This window comes from Hypanus sabinus, chromosome 10 (genome assembly GCF_030144855.1).
Source record: "Hypanus sabinus isolate sHypSab1 chromosome 10, sHypSab1.hap1, whole genome shotgun sequence".
NCBI classification, from domain to species: domain Eukaryota; kingdom Metazoa; phylum Chordata; class Chondrichthyes; order Myliobatiformes; family Dasyatidae; genus Hypanus; species Hypanus sabinus.
In genome coordinates this window covers 104,335,212-104,352,573 of record NC_082715.1, presented here as the reverse complement: position 1 = coordinate 104,352,573, position 17,362 = coordinate 104,335,212, and the positions used below count along the sequence as shown (strand labels likewise).

General features: G+C 42.4%; 1 protein-coding gene across 1 annotated transcript in view; it reads right to left on the bottom strand.

Moving 5' to 3' along the window:
- Positions 1-4,552: 4,552 nt before the first annotated feature.
- Positions 4,553-17,362, bottom strand: part of LOC132400923 (craniofacial development protein 2-like) — a 93,835-nt gene continuing 81,025 nt past the window's right edge. Inside the window, exon 2 of the mRNA XM_059982478.1 lies at positions 4,553-16,051. Within this exon, the coding sequence (XP_059838461.1) occupies positions 5,206-6,246 (1,041 nt within the window). The 5' untranslated portion in view covers positions 6,247-16,051 and the 3' untranslated portion in view covers positions 4,553-5,205. The remainder of the gene's footprint in view (positions 16,052-17,362) is intronic.

Sequence of the window (17,362 nt, the reverse complement as noted above, 5' to 3'; positions counted from 1 at the left end):
GATCTGCTGATGCTGACAGATTGACATTGACAGTACAGAGCTATTTACAACCCTGTTGGGTAAAATATTGATTTGCAGTACATTGGGAGATGTTGCATTCTAATTGCCCACTTTCATATCAGTAGAAAGTGTTCTAAATTTATTTATCAGGGTGCAAATAATTAAAGCTAGTTCTGAATAAAACATGGTTAAAGCAAAGGATTACCTCAAAAAAACTTGTTATTTATTGCTTCTGAATGGATTGTGCAATTGTCTCAGTTTTTATCTACCCGAAGTATTAACAGTTCTAGCTGCAAAAGGTTTAGTATTTTTTACATTATATAGTAGTTTCGTTTTGATGCAAATGTCCCTTTTTTTGATAATAGTGCTGATTCTAACTACCTAAATAGTCATTCTTGTAGTTTGTTGTTCTAGTCTAGTACAGTAGACTTTTTTATAGCTCTTGAATTGACCAACCAAGAGCTCCTAAACTTTTAAGTAGCCATGTAAGGTGGCACTTTGCACACTGTTTAGGCACTTTTCGTTTTCCTGTATGATGCAGTGTTAAAAACCAGAATGTTTAAAAAATATTTTGGTGCTCCCCTTCTTGACAGATGGCTCATTCAGTTTGCCTTTTAGGTGAATCACCCAAACAGACTGTGTTCAAAATTTGATCCCAGAACTTGTTTTGAAAGAGGAAAAAGGAATTGTTTGATAGGGACTTGTATGCACTTCTGATTGCATTCTTTGTATAGAGTTATTGGGTGAAGAATGTACAGGTTTAGCTGTAATTGTTCATTGCCCAGATACCAATATGAACAAAAATACATTTAAGAATCTAATTATTTTGCTCAGAGAATAGTTAGAATCTGGAATTCCCTGCCTGAGATGGTGGTAGAGGTCAGTCCTGTTGCAACATTTCAAAAGCATCTACTCAGTGCTCAAAAAAACCAAGTCATAGAAGACCATGTAGCAATGCAGGTAAATAGGGCCAGTCTGGATTTGTACAATTGTTAATGTGGAATTGGGCCGAAGGGCCTGTTTCTCTGCTGTGTACCTCTAACTCTCTGTGGCATTCATATGCAAGGAAATGAGAAAACCAGTTAAATGATATTATGTAAAAGTAGTGGAGAGGAATTTTGGAGTGCTGTCAATAGACAGTGGCTCAGTTTTCAGAATAGTTTTCTGAGAATTGTCTTAGTTTTCATATGTAGAGCAAACAAAGCACACAAAAAAAATCCCAGTGCAAGTAAAATAAACCCAGCAAACTGGCTAAGACTTAAAATGAGCTTTTTAACACATCGTTACACAAGATGATGGAAGAATAGCGAGAGAGGCTTCAAAAGCTTACTCTGCAGAAGCAAACCAGAAACTGCTCTACACTTAACACATTGTCATAGCAAAACTAAATATGGAATGTGAGCATGCAATAACACAGCAGATCAAAAAATTATAACCAGAGGTAAGGTTCTTCATTTGGCAGGATAGGCATTTTTTTGTCCATCCCGACTTAACTTTGGGTGGGGATGTTCGGCTTTGATCTTGAACACTGAACTCTGTATGGTGAAAGCACACCCTGGAAAAATATCACTAGGTAGGAAGCACCATGATTTTGACCTAGTAACAATAAAAGAATGATGTTTTATGTTGAGATAGTTGGTTAGATGTACTGTTTCTCAGGCCCTTTCTTGAAGAAAGCTTCTGGTGACCAAATCTTTCTGAATTTCTGCACTGCATTCTGTAGAGAGCATACACTGCAGTCCTGAGGTGACATTGGCAGGGGAGGTTGAAATCTTAGATGGTGAATGGAAAGCTGATCCTGCAGACTGCTCTGTCCTGATGGCATTCAATTCCTTTGCAGATTCACTCAGTTGGATTAGTGGAGAATATGCCACCACTATAGTTTCTAAAAATCTGAAATCAGAGAAAAGCTAACAATACTTAGTAGTTCATAGGCTACAAAGTGGGAGAGGACTACCAGCCACACTGGTAGTGTTGCCAGCTGTGAGAGCATGTGAATGCTTGTTAATGGCAGATAATCTGCCAAAAGAAAATGAATTTACACATGCTAGGGGTAGTGATGGAGCAGATCTGATAGCAACATGGAAGAGCTTTTCAACAGATACATGAATATGCAGGAAGTGGAGGGTTGTAGATCTAATGCAGACAGAAGAGATTAAGAGTAATCTGTCATCAAGTTTGGTGCAGGTATCATGGGCTGTAGGCTCTAATCCTGTGCTGTATTTTTCTACTTTTTATGAATGAGAACAGTGGAGACACAAAAACCAGCTTTATTCGATCTCTTTGTTCAATTATTTACAACTCCTATTGACAGATCATCTGTAATTAACAAGTCTTCACCGCCTCCCCTCAGTCAGCAATATTTATGTCATTTAATCTCTGCCTCTACCCTATCAAATGATACTCTCCTCCTCTCAAAATATGTTTGATTTCTAATATTTCCAACTTCTGAATAGAATCTACTTGAGGCATTAGCTCTGTTTGTCCCTGCCACCTGACTTGCTGACTGTTTCCAACACTTAGCATTTTTAAAATTTCAAACTTAATAGCTTTTTTTCCATTTTCAAGGTTAAGCCTCTTATTGGTTTTCTTACTACATGCTGTAAGCACTTTCTCAAGGCAGTGTTCTGTAGAACTCAGCCGGCTTGTTCAGTGATACACAAGAACTTCTGAAACTGAAGCATGAACATCAGTTTGGCCATTGTGTCTGCTGCACTCTTTTACCTTAGTGCCATTCCTGCACAAACCCATATTCAGTTGTCATGTACACAGTGTATCTGTAGAAGTTTTGAGAGAATTCTTATAGTCAAGCTGGACTATTGCTTATTAATTACAGGTCCGCCTTCAGTATTATAATTCCAGGCAAACTCATCACCAAACTCCAAGGCCTTGGACTCAATAACTCCCTCTGCAACTGGATCCTCAACTTCGTGACCAAAAAATCGCAATCGGTAAGGATAGGCAGCAATATCTCAGACTTGATTATTCTAAACACTGCACTTCCACAAAGTTGCATCTTCAGCCCCCTACCCTTCTAACTATACACTCATGACTGTGTGGCCAGATGCTCCTTTAACAATCTCTACAAGTTTGCAGGTGATACCACTGTAGTGGGCCATGTCTCAAATTGTTGTTCGTCCTTCGGAGTCGAAGACAGCCACGACTTCTGTCAGGTGGAGGGTTTGTGACTGTGGGTCCGGAAGTGACTGGTGAGGCCAATCTGGGCCCTGAAAGCTCACCCACATGTGGGACACATGAGGATAGATGCTGCAGTGGAAGAGGATGTAGTTCGAGCCTTGCGCGCGGCACGTTTCCTCTGAGCCTCTGCGGTGCATCTGACTTCTGCTGCATACGCTCCTTTAGTGGTCCTGCTGCACCTGGTTGGGAGTTCCAGAGCAAGCAATTCCCAGTTACTGGGATTGATGTTGAGGTCTTTGAGGCAGTCTTTGAAACGTTTCTTCTACTCTCCAACTGAGCGCTTGCCCTGGCTCAGCTCTCCATACAGTAGCTGTTTTGGTAGTTGACTGTCAGACATCCTGATGACATGGCCAGCCCATCTGGCTTGGGCTTTCTGTAGGAGGGTTTAGACACTGTGGGTGCTAACCCGCTCCAGGACCTCCGTGTCTGGGACTTTGTCCTGCCATCGTATGTCGAGAAGTCTGTGGAGGCAGCTTAAATGGAAGTGGTTGAGCTGTTCACCGTGTCTGCTGTAGACAGTCCAGGTCTCGCTGGCATAGAGGAGGATGGTGAGAACCACTACTCGGTGGACCTTCAGCTTGGTGGTAAGGCTGAGTCCTCTCCACTCCCGTACATTCTCATGGAGTCTCCCAAAGGTGGCACTGGCTTTGGCAATTCTGTTGCTGATCTCTGCATCAATGTTCACTGCTCATAATAGAGTACTGCCCAGATAAGTAAAGCTGCCGACTGCCAGTAGCTTCTGCCCCTTTACTGTGATGTGTGGTTCCTGGTAGGGTTTTCCAGGTGTGGGTTGGTACATAACTTTGGTCTTTTTGGTGCTGATTGTAAGTCCAAAATTGTCACAGGCTCGTGAGAAGCAGTCCATTTCTCGCTGTATCTTCTGCTCTGTGCTGGCGTTGAGGGCGCAATCATCAGTGAATAAGAAGTCTCTGACAACGGTTTCCTTTACCTTTGTAACAGCCTGTAGACGCCGGAGGTTGAATACCCCGCCGCTAGTCCTGTATCTGACGTGTATACCATCCTGACAATGGCAGAAGGCATCAGTCAGCATAACAGAGAAGACCATGCTAAAGAGTGTAGGGGTGAGAACGCATCCTTGCTTCACACTGTTCGACACTGGGAAGGCTTCTGACTCATCACCATCATCCAAACCTTACACCATTATGCCATCGTGGAACTGCCGAACAATCGTGATGAACCTGCTAGGGCAGCCAAACTTCTCCATTATCTTCCATAAGCCATCTCTGCTGACCATATCAAATGCCTTGGTCAGATCGACGAAGGTCATAAAGAGGTCATTGTGCTGCTCTTGACATTTTTCCTGGAGTTGGCGTGCAGCAAATATCATGTCGACAGTTCCACGCTCTGCACAGAAGCCACACTGGCTTTCTGGGAGGAGACCTTGCTCAAGGTGTTGGAGAAGGCGATTAAGCAGGACGCGAGCCAAGATCTTCACAGCTATGGACAGGAGGGAGGTGCCTTGGTGATTGTCACAAGACTGGCAGTTGCCTTTCCTCTTGCAGATGTGGACTATGCTGGCATCTTTCAACTGTTGGGGGACCTTTCCTTCGTTCCATATAGACTGGAAGAGCTCAGTCAGCTTCTGCATCATGAATGGGCCTCCTGTTTTGTAGACTTCAGCAGGGATTGCATCTGATCCTGGTGCTTTGCTACAAGAAAGTTGCCTGATGGCCTTTCTGACTTCTTCTTCTGTGGGGAGGTTGTCAAGGTCCAGGTTGATCTCCACCTGAGGTAGGCGAGCAATGGCCTCATCATTGATTTCGGCAGGGTGGGTTGAGGACCTGGTTGAAGTATTCAGCCCATCTCTCCAAAATCTGCTTTTTCTCTGTCAGCAGCTGAGTCCCATCTGCACTAAGGAGGGGGGAGGAGCCAGAGGACTGAGGTCCATACATAGTCTTCAAAGGGTTGTAGAAACGCTTGGTGTCGTGACTGTCTGCGTAGCCCTGGATCTCATCGGCCTTATTGCTGAACCAGACATCCTGCATCTCACGGGAGTTTCTTCTGCACTTTCCGTCTTGCACTGGCGAAGGCATCTATCTTTGCTTGTGATGTGGGATCGTTCTGGTGCGCTCTGAACAGTTGGTGTTTCTCTGACAACAGTGCCTGTATCTCCTCGTCGTTCTCATCAAACCAGTCTTGATATCTACGGATTGCTGGTCCGAGGTTTTTGAGAGCAGTAGAGTAGACTGCATCTCTGAAAGCCATCCACTGCTCTTCAATGCTGGTGTGGTCATCCTGGGGTGTGTCAAGCAGCCTGCTATCTAGGTCTTCACGAAATTTTCCTGCAATTACGCTGCTCTTCAGCTTGGAGACATTTAGCCTCTTTGCAGTCTTCTGACCTTGGGGTCTTCTCACAGGCAGGATGTGAAGTTTAAGCTTGGACACAATGAGTCGATGATCCGTCCAGCAGTCGGCACCACACATGGCCTTTGTCACTGTCACGTCTTGCCAGTCCCTTTTTCTGGTGATGACATAGTCAATCAGATGCCAGTGCCTAGAGCATGGATGCATCCAAGATGTCTTGTTACGGGTAAGGAGGTGGAATAGGGTGTTGGTGATGACAAGGTCATGCGTAGCGCACGTCTTGAGGAGCAGCAGGCCATTGCTGTTACACTTGCCAAAACCATGTCTTCCAAGAATCCCTTCCCAGGTCTGGTAATCTGTCCCCACTCTGGCGTTAAAGTCCCCGAGGACAATAAGCTTCTCTGACTGTGGGACTGCTGCTATGAGGGTGTCAAGTTCTTCATAGAACTTATCTTTGATGTCATCTGGGTTGGTCATCGTTGGGGCATATGCACTGATCAACGTTGCACTCCTCTTATTGCCAAGTGGGAGCCGAAGCGTTATCAGGCGATCGTTGATGCCCTCTGGAAGCTTGGCAAGTTTATGAGTGAGGTGGGATTGGATGGCAAATCCAACACCAGCCTCTCGTTGTTCAGTGCTGCTCCAGAAGGTGTACCCACCACCACCTTCTGTAAGCTGGCCCTTGTCTGCTAGGCGTGTTTTGCTGAGTGCTGCAATGTCCATGTTATAGCGGGCTAGTTCTTTGGCGACCAGTGCTGTTCTTCTTTCTGGTCTGACAGCCTTGGTAATGTCAAGCAGAGTTCGCACGTTCCACGTGCTAAGGTTGAGCACCTTCACTTTTGTCGTCTTTGTAGTTCAACCGCTGAGTGGGATCCCCGCCAGCTGCGGTGTGCTGGCCAGGGTAAGATGAAGCAGGCTATGTTTGAGGCACCTTTTCTAGCCCCTTCCTCCATGGAGGTGAGAAGAGCGATTCCTAAAGAGGACTGCTCAGACAGCCAGGGGGCTGCCGAGCTCCACTGCTGCTTCATTCCAGCGGAGAACAACCCAATACCCCGGGCCGCCTGTGTGCAGGTTTGTGACTACAGCTTCCAGTGTATCCACACCTGCTGCTTCGCCACCCACCCAATGCCACAGGACTTGAAGTTTTTTAGCGGAATGGGTTTGGAGTCGTGACTTGCACTTGGATTAAAGTGAGGGAGAGTTGCGCAAATCGTCAGCCTCACTCTCTCGTCCCAACCTATCTGTATCCAGTTGCAAGACGGAGTTGAGACGGCTGGAGATAAGTTAGGATGCAGTGGATAGCCAGCAGTGTCCTATGTGTCTCACTGTGCCCGGATTGCGCTCCACAATGCTTTGTTGGGTCCGCCTTTCTACTCGTTGGACTGCCAACTGGTGGTCTCCTCCGCGTAGTCCGTTGAATTTAGTCTTTGCATGTGTAGGTAGACAAACCCTAACTCACCAAGGGTTTGAGGCCCATTGGCTACCCTCACCAGGTTTTGCCGGCCAGTCGAAGCCGTTGCCCAGGGTGTGGCCGCTGTTGCATGCAAACAGCTATGAGGAACCCACTGGTAAGAGCTGAGTGAGAGCTGTCTCAAATAATGATGAGTCAGAGTACAGAAAGGAGATGGAGAATATACTAGCATGATGACATAGATAACATATTTCCCCTCAATGTCAGCAAGACAAAAGAGTTGGTTATTGCCTTCAGGAAGGGTGGCAGTGCTTGTGCTCCTTGTCTGTATCAGTGTTGTAGAGGTTGACAGGGTTGAGAACTTCAGCTTCTAGGAGGTGAACATCAGTAGCCTGTCCTGGTACAACCACATAGATGCCACAGCTAAGAAAGCTCATTTATACCTCTACTTCATCAAATTTCAAAATAAATTTATTGTCAAAGTACATATACAGTATGTCACCATATACAACCCTGAGATTCATTTTCTTGTGGGCATTAACAGTACAAGAAACGCAATGAAATTCTGCACCCAACTGGATGGACAAATGATGAATGTGCAAAAGACAACAAACTATGCAAATACAAAAAGAAAGAAAAAAAGGAATAATAAATAAGCAATGAATTTCGAGAACATAAGATGAAGAGTACTTGAAAGTGAATCCATAAGTTGTGGGAGCAGCTCAGTGAAGTTACTCCCTGTGGTTCAGGAGCCTGATGATTGAGGAGTAATAACTGTTCCTGAGCCTGGTGGTGTGGCCACTGAGGCTCCTTTACCTTCTACCTGATGGCAATGGCGAGAAGAAAGTATGGCCTGGATGGTAGGGTCTATGATGATGGATGCTACGCTCTTGTGACAGTACTCCATGTGCATATGCTCCGTGTTGGGGAGGGCTTTACTTGTGATGGACTGGGCTGTATCCACTAGTTTTTGTAGGCTTTTCTGTTAAAGAGCATTTGTGTTTCCATACCAGGCCATGATGCAACCCATAAATATACTTTCCACCGCACTTTTATAGAAGTTTCTCATATAATTGAGATGAAATACTGAACCTTTACAAACTTAGTTGAAAGTCAATGCACTGCAGTGCTTTCTTTGTAATGGCACTTATGTGCTGGACCCAGGACACCTCTGAAATGATACCATGGAAGTTAAATTGCTGACATTTTCCAGCTCAGATTTTCCCCATGAGGACTGGCTTATGGGCCTCCGGTTATTTCAGACTTGGGACGCTAAAAAAATTTGTCAAACCTTTGTCAACCCTTAGCAATTATTTTCAATGTGTCATGGAAAGTATCCTATTTGGATGCAACAGCTCTGCCCATGACAGCAAAAAATTACAGAGTTGTGGACAGTTTGGTACAACATGGAAATCAGTTTCCCTTCCATGTATTCTATCAATATTTCTCACTGTCTCAATAAAGCAGCCATTATAATTAAAGACCCCACCCACCCCAGACATTCTCTTTTCTGCCCTCTCCCATTGGACAGAAGATACAAAATCCTCAAGGCATGTACCACCACCACCACCAGGCCAAGGTCAGCATCTACCCTGATGTTATGAGACTATTGGATGGTTCCTTTGTATGATAGTATCCCTGAAGAAGATGGCAAAGAGTTTGTCATCAAAATGTTGGTTATAAACAATATCTGTACCTGACTGGAAGCCCAAGAAGAAATTGATTTGTCATATATGCAGGGAAAGCACTAGATCCTTTTTCACTAAGTACACACACTGATGCACTTCCTTCACCATCACATCAGTATGGAGGGATAAAGTAACTATGCTGATGATATGGATCCCTAGAAACTTGAAGCTGTTGACTACCTCCGCAGCAGCTCTGTAGTGTTCACCTCCCTGCATTTGTGGGTCAATAACCAGCTCTTTTGTCTTGATTACATGAAGGGCTAGATTGTTGTTCTGAGACCATGGCACAATATTTGTGATCTCTTTTCTGTACTCAGTCTTATTGTTCTTCTAGTCTATAACATTGGTATCATTAGCGACTTAAAGAATGTTGTTTCTTTCCGCACCTTTGGGTGCATCACATGGCAAAATTGCTGTTTCTTTTGCACTTTTTTCCTTTTTTTTTAACAAGGCCAAGTTGCTAGCTCAACGCTCAACCCAGCACGAATGGAAAGTGAGCAAGGAGCTGGCCAGATTTGAACCCTGGGCCACTTGACTCAAAGTCCAGTGCGGATGCCACTGCACCACCAGCTGGCTGATTTAAACATAGAGTTGATGCTTTATCCAGCCACACAATAGACTGGGATTGAGTAAACAAAGCTGGGAGCATGGGGGTGACTGAAATGGTTTGGCCAATTCTAATCGATTGACATCTGCCAGTCAAAAAGTTTAGACACTGGTTGCAGAGCGGACTTCAAGGCTAAGTCCAAGTGTTTGGAGAAAAGCATATTTGGAATTATAGTGTCATGTATCAATAGTATTCTGACCTATGTATTCTTGTCAAAGTGATTCGGAGCCAAATGTAGCATAAGAACGAGAGTTGCTTATTTCCCTCTTTTGATAGTGATATTCAAAAGTTCATGGCCTTTTATTGAAAGACATTTATTCCCTCAAGCCATTCTCATTTGTATTGAGACTGCAATTAGTGGATTTAGACATTCCTGCTAAGGGAATTACTGGCTTCTATGTAGAATTTTGTACATGTCAATGAATGTCTAAAATTCTTCTGAACTCAAAGAGTACAGACCTAGACTGCTTAATCACTTTTAACAAACCCTGTTCTTTTATTCAAATCCTCTTGCAATATATTTCTTCCAAATTGCTTGGTGGATCTATGTATCTACCATATAAAAACACTGGCGTCTCTTAGCATCAACACCTTTCAATCTCTTATCATTTAAAGGACATTGCATTTCTATATTTTTGGCCTCACAGCTTTCCGTGCTGTATCCATGTCTTTGATCTTGCACAGCCATTTTATATTTCCCTTCATACTTCCTCAACCACTAGACTTTGTTTAATTTTAGGAACTGTCAGGTTTGCGGTACCTTTCTTATATTTTTTCATTTCTCTGCTCTGTTCCAAGACCGCAAGAAATTGTGAGTTCTGAAAACAGCTCAGTCTATCATGTGAACCAGTTTCCCCCCCATTAACTCTGTCTACATTTCCTGCTGCCTTTGGGAAAGCAGGCAACATAATAAAGGACCCCTCACACCCACGCATTCTCTCTTCATTTTCTACTTTTGTATTCTACTTTCCCTCTGTACCGGAGCTCTGCTCCTGTTTTCTACTACAGTGTTACTTTAGGAACCCTCACAGTATATTCATTGTCCTTGTCAGTCTGTTTTTCTGTCAATACTGATAAGAATTCAGCAGCTGAAGGAGGGGAGATAATTAACAGGACTTTTTGGCTACATTTTAAATCACAATCTCTTGTAATAAACTATCTTCAGTGTTTTGGAACTGTACTTTCTCATCTTGTTTTCCACTATATTCCTGATGTCGCATTTAGAAATGTTCATAGTGTTACGTACCCTGTAACTGGGTCACTTACCAGCAAAGATAGAGAGGTCCATTGAAGTCTGATGGTACTATTTTTAACAGTATTTATTGATAAAAAAAAAACACAAAAATAATATCAATGCAAACATACGGATAATATACGTCGTCAATACTAAATCTAAAAGCACAGGTATAATAATACTCAATAAGAAATAGCTCTATCGTCTAGGGGATAATGTATTGTCCGATGGAAATATAAAAGGCACTTTAGTTCATTCAAGCTGTAGGCTGCAGCCTTCTTTGGTTGGAGAGAAAGACGGAGGTTTAACTTGACCATTCCTTTTATGATGTCAATCCTTCGAGAGTCGTTGGGGGACTGGTTTCCCCTTTGTGGTTAGCTAAAGCTGTGCTTCCGTGGCAAGACCCACCAATTCCGAGGCAAATGGAAAGGGACGCACGTGGGCTGTTTCCACCGGCTTTCGCTATTACGCTGTTACAGGAGTTCTAGCGTTTCTTCTGGTGCGTCTGAGGGGCTGTTCCCACAGACCCTCTTTTATCCTGACTCACAGGGTCTCAGATGTCAATCAGGTTGGGATGATGCAATCCCTCCACCAACCCCCCCCCCCGGTTCATTGTCTGGGGGCTTCGATGCATCGTACAGGATTCAATACACAATTCCGTCTCCAAGAGACAATAGCCGGTATCAATGGTTCCGCCTTTCGGAGGCCAGGACATATTCCAAACTCTTTGTGGATTCAGCATGTCTTTCTCTCATTTCCTGGGTCTCCTGAACTGACTTAATAGTGATCTTGCGATTCTCAAAAAGGAGGGGGCTACATTGTACCCTTTGGCCCCTCGGAGTTGTGGGACATTCGTAACAATAGCAAGTGATCTCTTCTGAAGGTTATTTTTCATCAGTTCAGAATTGACAGCAAACAAGAACATACATCCATCAATAGCAGGTTCTCTAATTTAGAAATATAAGCCCATCACTGGAAGGATTATTTGCTTATAGCACTTGATTTTAAACAGTCTGTTGCTTAGATACTTAAAAAATCTGTGAGCTTTCATTGTATTAGTGGAATTTATCAGCTGTTGAAAACGTTTTGTATATCAGCTAAATTTATTACAGAATTATCACTACTCGGTTTGATTTTTGTCAATCTCAAGTAACAAAATATTGAGCACTAGTGTTCATTATCATCTACAAAAAACAAAATTATACATCTGATATCAGAGGATCATGCATGAGATAAGACACATCCAGTCAGACCAAGCACAGGCAAATTAGGTGCTTTGATTGGCTTCATTTAGGTGTACATTTTCAACGCAAAAATATATATTTCAGTTCAGTGCAGGAAGCAGTTTCTGACTGGCAGTCCCCCTGCAAATGTGCAGCCAGTTTCAGGTTCATACCACAATCCTTAAAACAGAAATTTCAGCATCTTTTTTGGAAGAGAGTATTTGAATAAGCTTCACTCTAACTGAATTTTGGTGTATTCCAGTTAAACATTTTGCCTGTGAAAAGTATATTCTCCAACCTTTGTTCATTTGCTTTTAAATCCATGTTGCAATGCAGCAAATTTATTTGTGAATCATCACCACAAAATCATTGCAAAATGTTACACAGCAAATGGGGATTCTTGTCAAACAGTTGAAGTAAAAGAGCAATCAGTGGGTCACTGGGGCTACAGTTAAATGGCTTTGGGTTAATTTTGGCAGCTTATAAAACTTGAACATGAAATGATTCCAACTTTAAACAAAAGCCAATTTGATACATGAGTTATGACATGATTTCTGAGGCTACTTTTCAGAGTTTGTGTCTAAGGAAAAATGTTGTCATGGTTTAACACCAAGAAAATGTTAAGACCAATAAGAACAAGCTGGAAGCAGATCAGGCCACAACTGTGAGAAGGGAAACAAACTATGTTTCAGGACAGAGATGATCTCTTTTTCAGCTCTGATGAAGGGTGTCAATCTGAAATGATGACTGTTCCCACAGATGAGGTCTGTCATGGTGAATATTGCAGTATTTATCTGTTTTCATTAAGGCCAATGAGGTCTGAGTGCTCTCAGCTGAGGTACAGTAGACTAATCACATTAAACGCAGAACCCCCACAGTGGGAAATAAGATTGAGCTTGGAGAGCTTATTCCCTTTATCTGTGCAAAAAAACTGGAATTAGTTACAGCCCAGGCTCATTTAATAAAAAAATTACTGGACATTTAGAAACTAATTTACAGCAAGCTTCATTTAAAAAAATATTTGTGAAGAGGAAAAGAGCTTCATAACAAACAGTTAAAAAAAGTGCTGAGCAGAGATTTAGGGAGGGACTTCCAGTATGTCTACAGTTGAGGTAGCTTGGGATGACAGCTGAGAATGTACAAGAGGTTGGAAGTGGATTTCCAGATGTTCTTGGAGTGAAGGAGGCTTAAGAACCCTAGACTAATTTGAAAATAACAGCAGTGCAATTTGAAATGGTGGCATGAGAATGTAAGCAGAACAAATTGGCAATATGGGTGAGTGGTACAAGAGATGATGCAACATAAGATACAGTTTGAACTTTGAATAGACTTAAGCTTGGAAGAGATTGGAAGATGGAAAGACAGTAGAGCAAGGCATTTAGAAAGTGGAATCTGGGGTGACTACAGGCAAGAGGGAGTGTTTCAGCAACTGAAGAGCTAGAGTAGGAGTAGGTATGAAGTGTGTACTGGAAGTTGACTGTTGAAGAGGATGTCAGACTGATAACTCTCATCAGTCAGGCAAGGTGTCATTTTCAGGGGTGGAAGATGCAATAAATGCAAGATTCAGTGGCGAGGAATGGAAGACAGTGTCTTTAGTGTTCCCAGTGTTCAACTGCAGGAGATGTTTGCTCAGAATCAATGGGTTTGGATGGTTTGAGAACGGCATCTGCAAGAATGGTCATTTGAGAGACGTTTCCAGTTTCTGCAGAGTTTTAGTTCTGACTTTGGCCCCTCGGTGACAGTTTTCCTCTAGAAACAGAGAAGTAGTGAGACCAGCCTAGTACTGACCTGACTCCCAGTTACTAACATTATGTCATATTGCAGAATTATTTATTCTCCCGGGGTCTCTTTCACAGTGCTTGTTAGCTGTATGGTGTGACATAAAGCAAAAATTTGAAAGTAGACTTTTGTGGGCAGAATGGGTTTAGGCGTTGCTGAAGATGGAGATTATGATAACTGCAAGTATCATTCATACAACTGTCCAATTTGGAAAACAATAACTTACCATGTGCAAGGAGTTCTAGGGCTAGTACTTGGGTTCCTGCCTTTGATATTTTGGGATTTTGAGGCCTGGTGTTGGGTGATTAGCTTGCCCTGGGATTAATGCTGAGAATCAAGGCCTGATAACGAATCAGAAGCTCAAAGGTTGAGGTCCGTTATCTGGAGCAGAGTCTGCGAATCATTGATACTGCTGGGGAGGTCGAAATTCTGCATGCCCAAATCTGTGTCTGCTGGAGCTGGAGGCCTATCCTGGAGTTTAAAAACTATGTACCTGTATGTACTTGAGTGGGAGGGAAGAATGGGGCCTGATTTTGCTGTTTGTTGTTTGTGTTCTGTGTCATTCTGTCAAGCATTGTGGACACGCTATGTTTGCACCAGAGTGTGGCGACATTTGTGGGCTGTCCCCAGCACACCCTCAGGTGTGTTTGCTGTTCATGCAAACAATGCATTTCACTATGTTTATGTTTCAATGTACATGGGACAAGTCAACTTGAAAATTGAAAGTAACAGCATAATAAAATGTACTTGATAGAAGTGATGCCCCAAGAACAAGTCTATACTAGAAGTATTCTGGCCTCCTGTTAAAGAGAGGAGATGAGGAAGGACCTCTTCATGAAAAGGAAATACAAGAGACTAGATACTGGAATCTGGAGCAACAAAAATCTTCTGGAGGAACTCAACCCACTAGGATTGATGCTGTGTTTGGACCTTAAATAGTCAACAATTCCTCACTTCCCACAGACTGCTCAACTCCCTGAGTTCCTACTGAAGATAATTTGATGCTCATTATGCAAAGGGTTGGGGATTTCTTTCAATCTCCCGAGAGGATAGTGGATGCACAATCATTGAGGCTGAGCTCAATCAATTTTTGAAAACTAATATAATCGAGAGATCTGGGGATTCAGCAGCAAGTAGATCTCAAGCCATGGAATCAGCTGTGATCTTCATGAATGGTTTTCTACTTCAACAGAAATAAAATGGAACTTTGGAAGAACTCAATGGCTTAAGCAGCATCTGGAGGCAAAATTCAGGTCAACAGCCTGCAAAAGAACCAGGTTCAGGTTTTCTACCTTGTGTACGTGGTCTTCACTGTGATGTCAAACTTTTGATACAGTGATTTTGCCAATTGTATATTTCACAGAGGATCTATGACTAATATCTATTGGTTTTCATAGCCATTGATATGTGTGCATCTACTAACAAGATAAATATAAAGGTGTACTGAACAGCATGGTTCTGATATGAATTAACTCAATGTTTGTCAAGTTATGGAGTGACTAATGAATAATGTAGTTTTCACTAGTCAAATGATTTTTTCTGGGCTGATGTTATCTAGTGAGGGTCACCTGTGATGCATCTTCCACACAAAATGTTGAATCTCACTACTGCTTTAGTACACATGGTGACTTAGTGACTTTGCAATTTGAATCAGCATAGTGACAGGTTTCTGGAGACTTCAAAACGATAACTAAGCTCAGCAAAAGAGATTATTTTTTATTGTAAATATGATCTGCTGAAGGGATCATGTTTCCAAAAAAGCTTTGTAAAATTGCTATTTTCTATTGTTCACATCAATCAGCTTGATCAGACAAAATTCATTCAGTGGCCACTTTATTAGGTACTTTCTGCTGCTGTAGAACATCCACTTCCAGGTTTGCCATGTGCATTCCGAAAATCTCTTCTGCACACAATTGTTGTAAAATGCGGTTATTTGAGTTACTGTCACCTTCCTGTCAGCTCCAGTCTGGTCTTTCTCCTCTGACCTCTCATTACATTGGGCAGCAATTTTTCTTTTTTGAAAATGGTGCTTTCTCAGAAACTTTTAGTGGTTGCGATAGACCTCGATGCTGAGCACAAATATAATTTCAGTCTACTTGTATCGAGTAGGAATTTGAGGAAACAAGAAATTAACTTTTTTTGAATATAATGTATTTAATTGCATAACAGTGCTGAAGCTTTTCAATGGTTCAACTAAGCTAAAATATTTTGGTGATTTTCATTTGTACTCTGTGTCTGAGGTTTCTTGTTTAAGTGTCCAACAATAATCAGCAAGCATTGATCGATTCCAGTTGCCCTGGTACATTACTCCGTGACCACGATGTCCTGGTGAAACATTTCACCATGCTTGTCACTAACAGTGCCAGGATTTGCAGAGAAAAAGTATAAATGGTCATGCAGAAAATGAATCTTTAGTGATAAGTTGCACTGCATGGTTTTGTATACTTGAAGCATGTTGTCAACCAGCTGCATGTAGTTTGATACTCTATAGTTGCCAAAAAAATTTTCAACAACATCCTTGAATGCCTTCCATACAATTTTCTCCAGTCCCAGTAGAAATTCTTCAAATTGCCTGTCGTTGATGACCTGTTTGATTTGTAGACCAACAGTTATTCTGGGAAACATCTGTCTCATATCAAATTCCTTTACCTTCCTTGTTCATTGCTTTCAGAAAGCTTTTCATAAGTCCCAGTTTTATATGAAGAGGAGGCAAAATATATTCTGTCTGGGTACCCTACAAACTAATTTTTCCAACTTTCAGTAATTTTGCCACGCTCCAACTTCTCTCCTTTTCCATTTACCATTTGGGCTCTCCTCTCCTCCACACTTGCCTAAGACCTCTCTCTGGTGCTTCTGCTCTTTCCTTTTCTCCCATGGTTCACTCTTCTCTGCTACCAGATTCCTCCTTCATCCCTTTTCCTTTTCCACCTATCAGCTCCCCAGATTCTCACTTCATCACCCCCCACCCACACACCTCCCTCCTCACCTGGTTTCACATATCACCTCCAGCATGTACTCCATCCCCTCCCCCACCACCTTCTTGCTTCTCCCCCTTTCTTTCTAGTCCTGATGAAGGGTGGCAACCCAAAATGTCAACTCTTCATTCCCCTCCATTGATGCTGCCTGACATTGAGTTCGTCCAGCATTTTGTGTGTGTTCTCTGGATTTGTGACATCTGCAGAACCTCTTGTGTTTATGATTTGTTGTAATTGTTTTCAGCATCCTTTCTTGATTTGCCTAGGAACCTTGATCATTCTTGCTTTGCCTTTGTGGCAGCCAGCCAAGAACACCTTCCCATTGCTTTTAGCATAGGCAGGACAATGTTCCCAACTGTTTGCCATATTTACCAATGGTTCAGCACATAGAAATGTATATTTAATAACAGGAGTTGTTTTTATTTTTTTTTGCAAGCTTCGGATCTTCCTGCTGCTGGTCGAAAACTCTCCTTGATAGCATGAATGTTGACAAAAACAGTCATGCCTAAAACATTCTAACCTTGTAGGGGAGTATTTTTTTAAATAAAAATATTACTACAATTAGAGAATTTTTAGTTTTATCCCTGTTTTGCATAAAGATGAATTAGAACACAACATAGAATCGTACAGGCCCTTCAGCCCACAATGTCATGCCAACCTTTTAACCAACTCCAAGATCAATATAACACTTCCCTCCTACTTAGCTCTTCATTTTTCTATCATCTAAAAGTCTCTTAAATGCTTCTAAGGTATCTGCCACTATCAATGCACCTTGCAGTTCATTTCATGCTCCTTACACTCTGTGTAAAATAAAACACATTCTGACACCCCCACCCTCCCATAATTTCCTCCAGTTACCTTAAATCATGCCCCTTATATTAGCCATTTCCAACTTTGGACAAGTCTCTGGCTGTCCGCACAA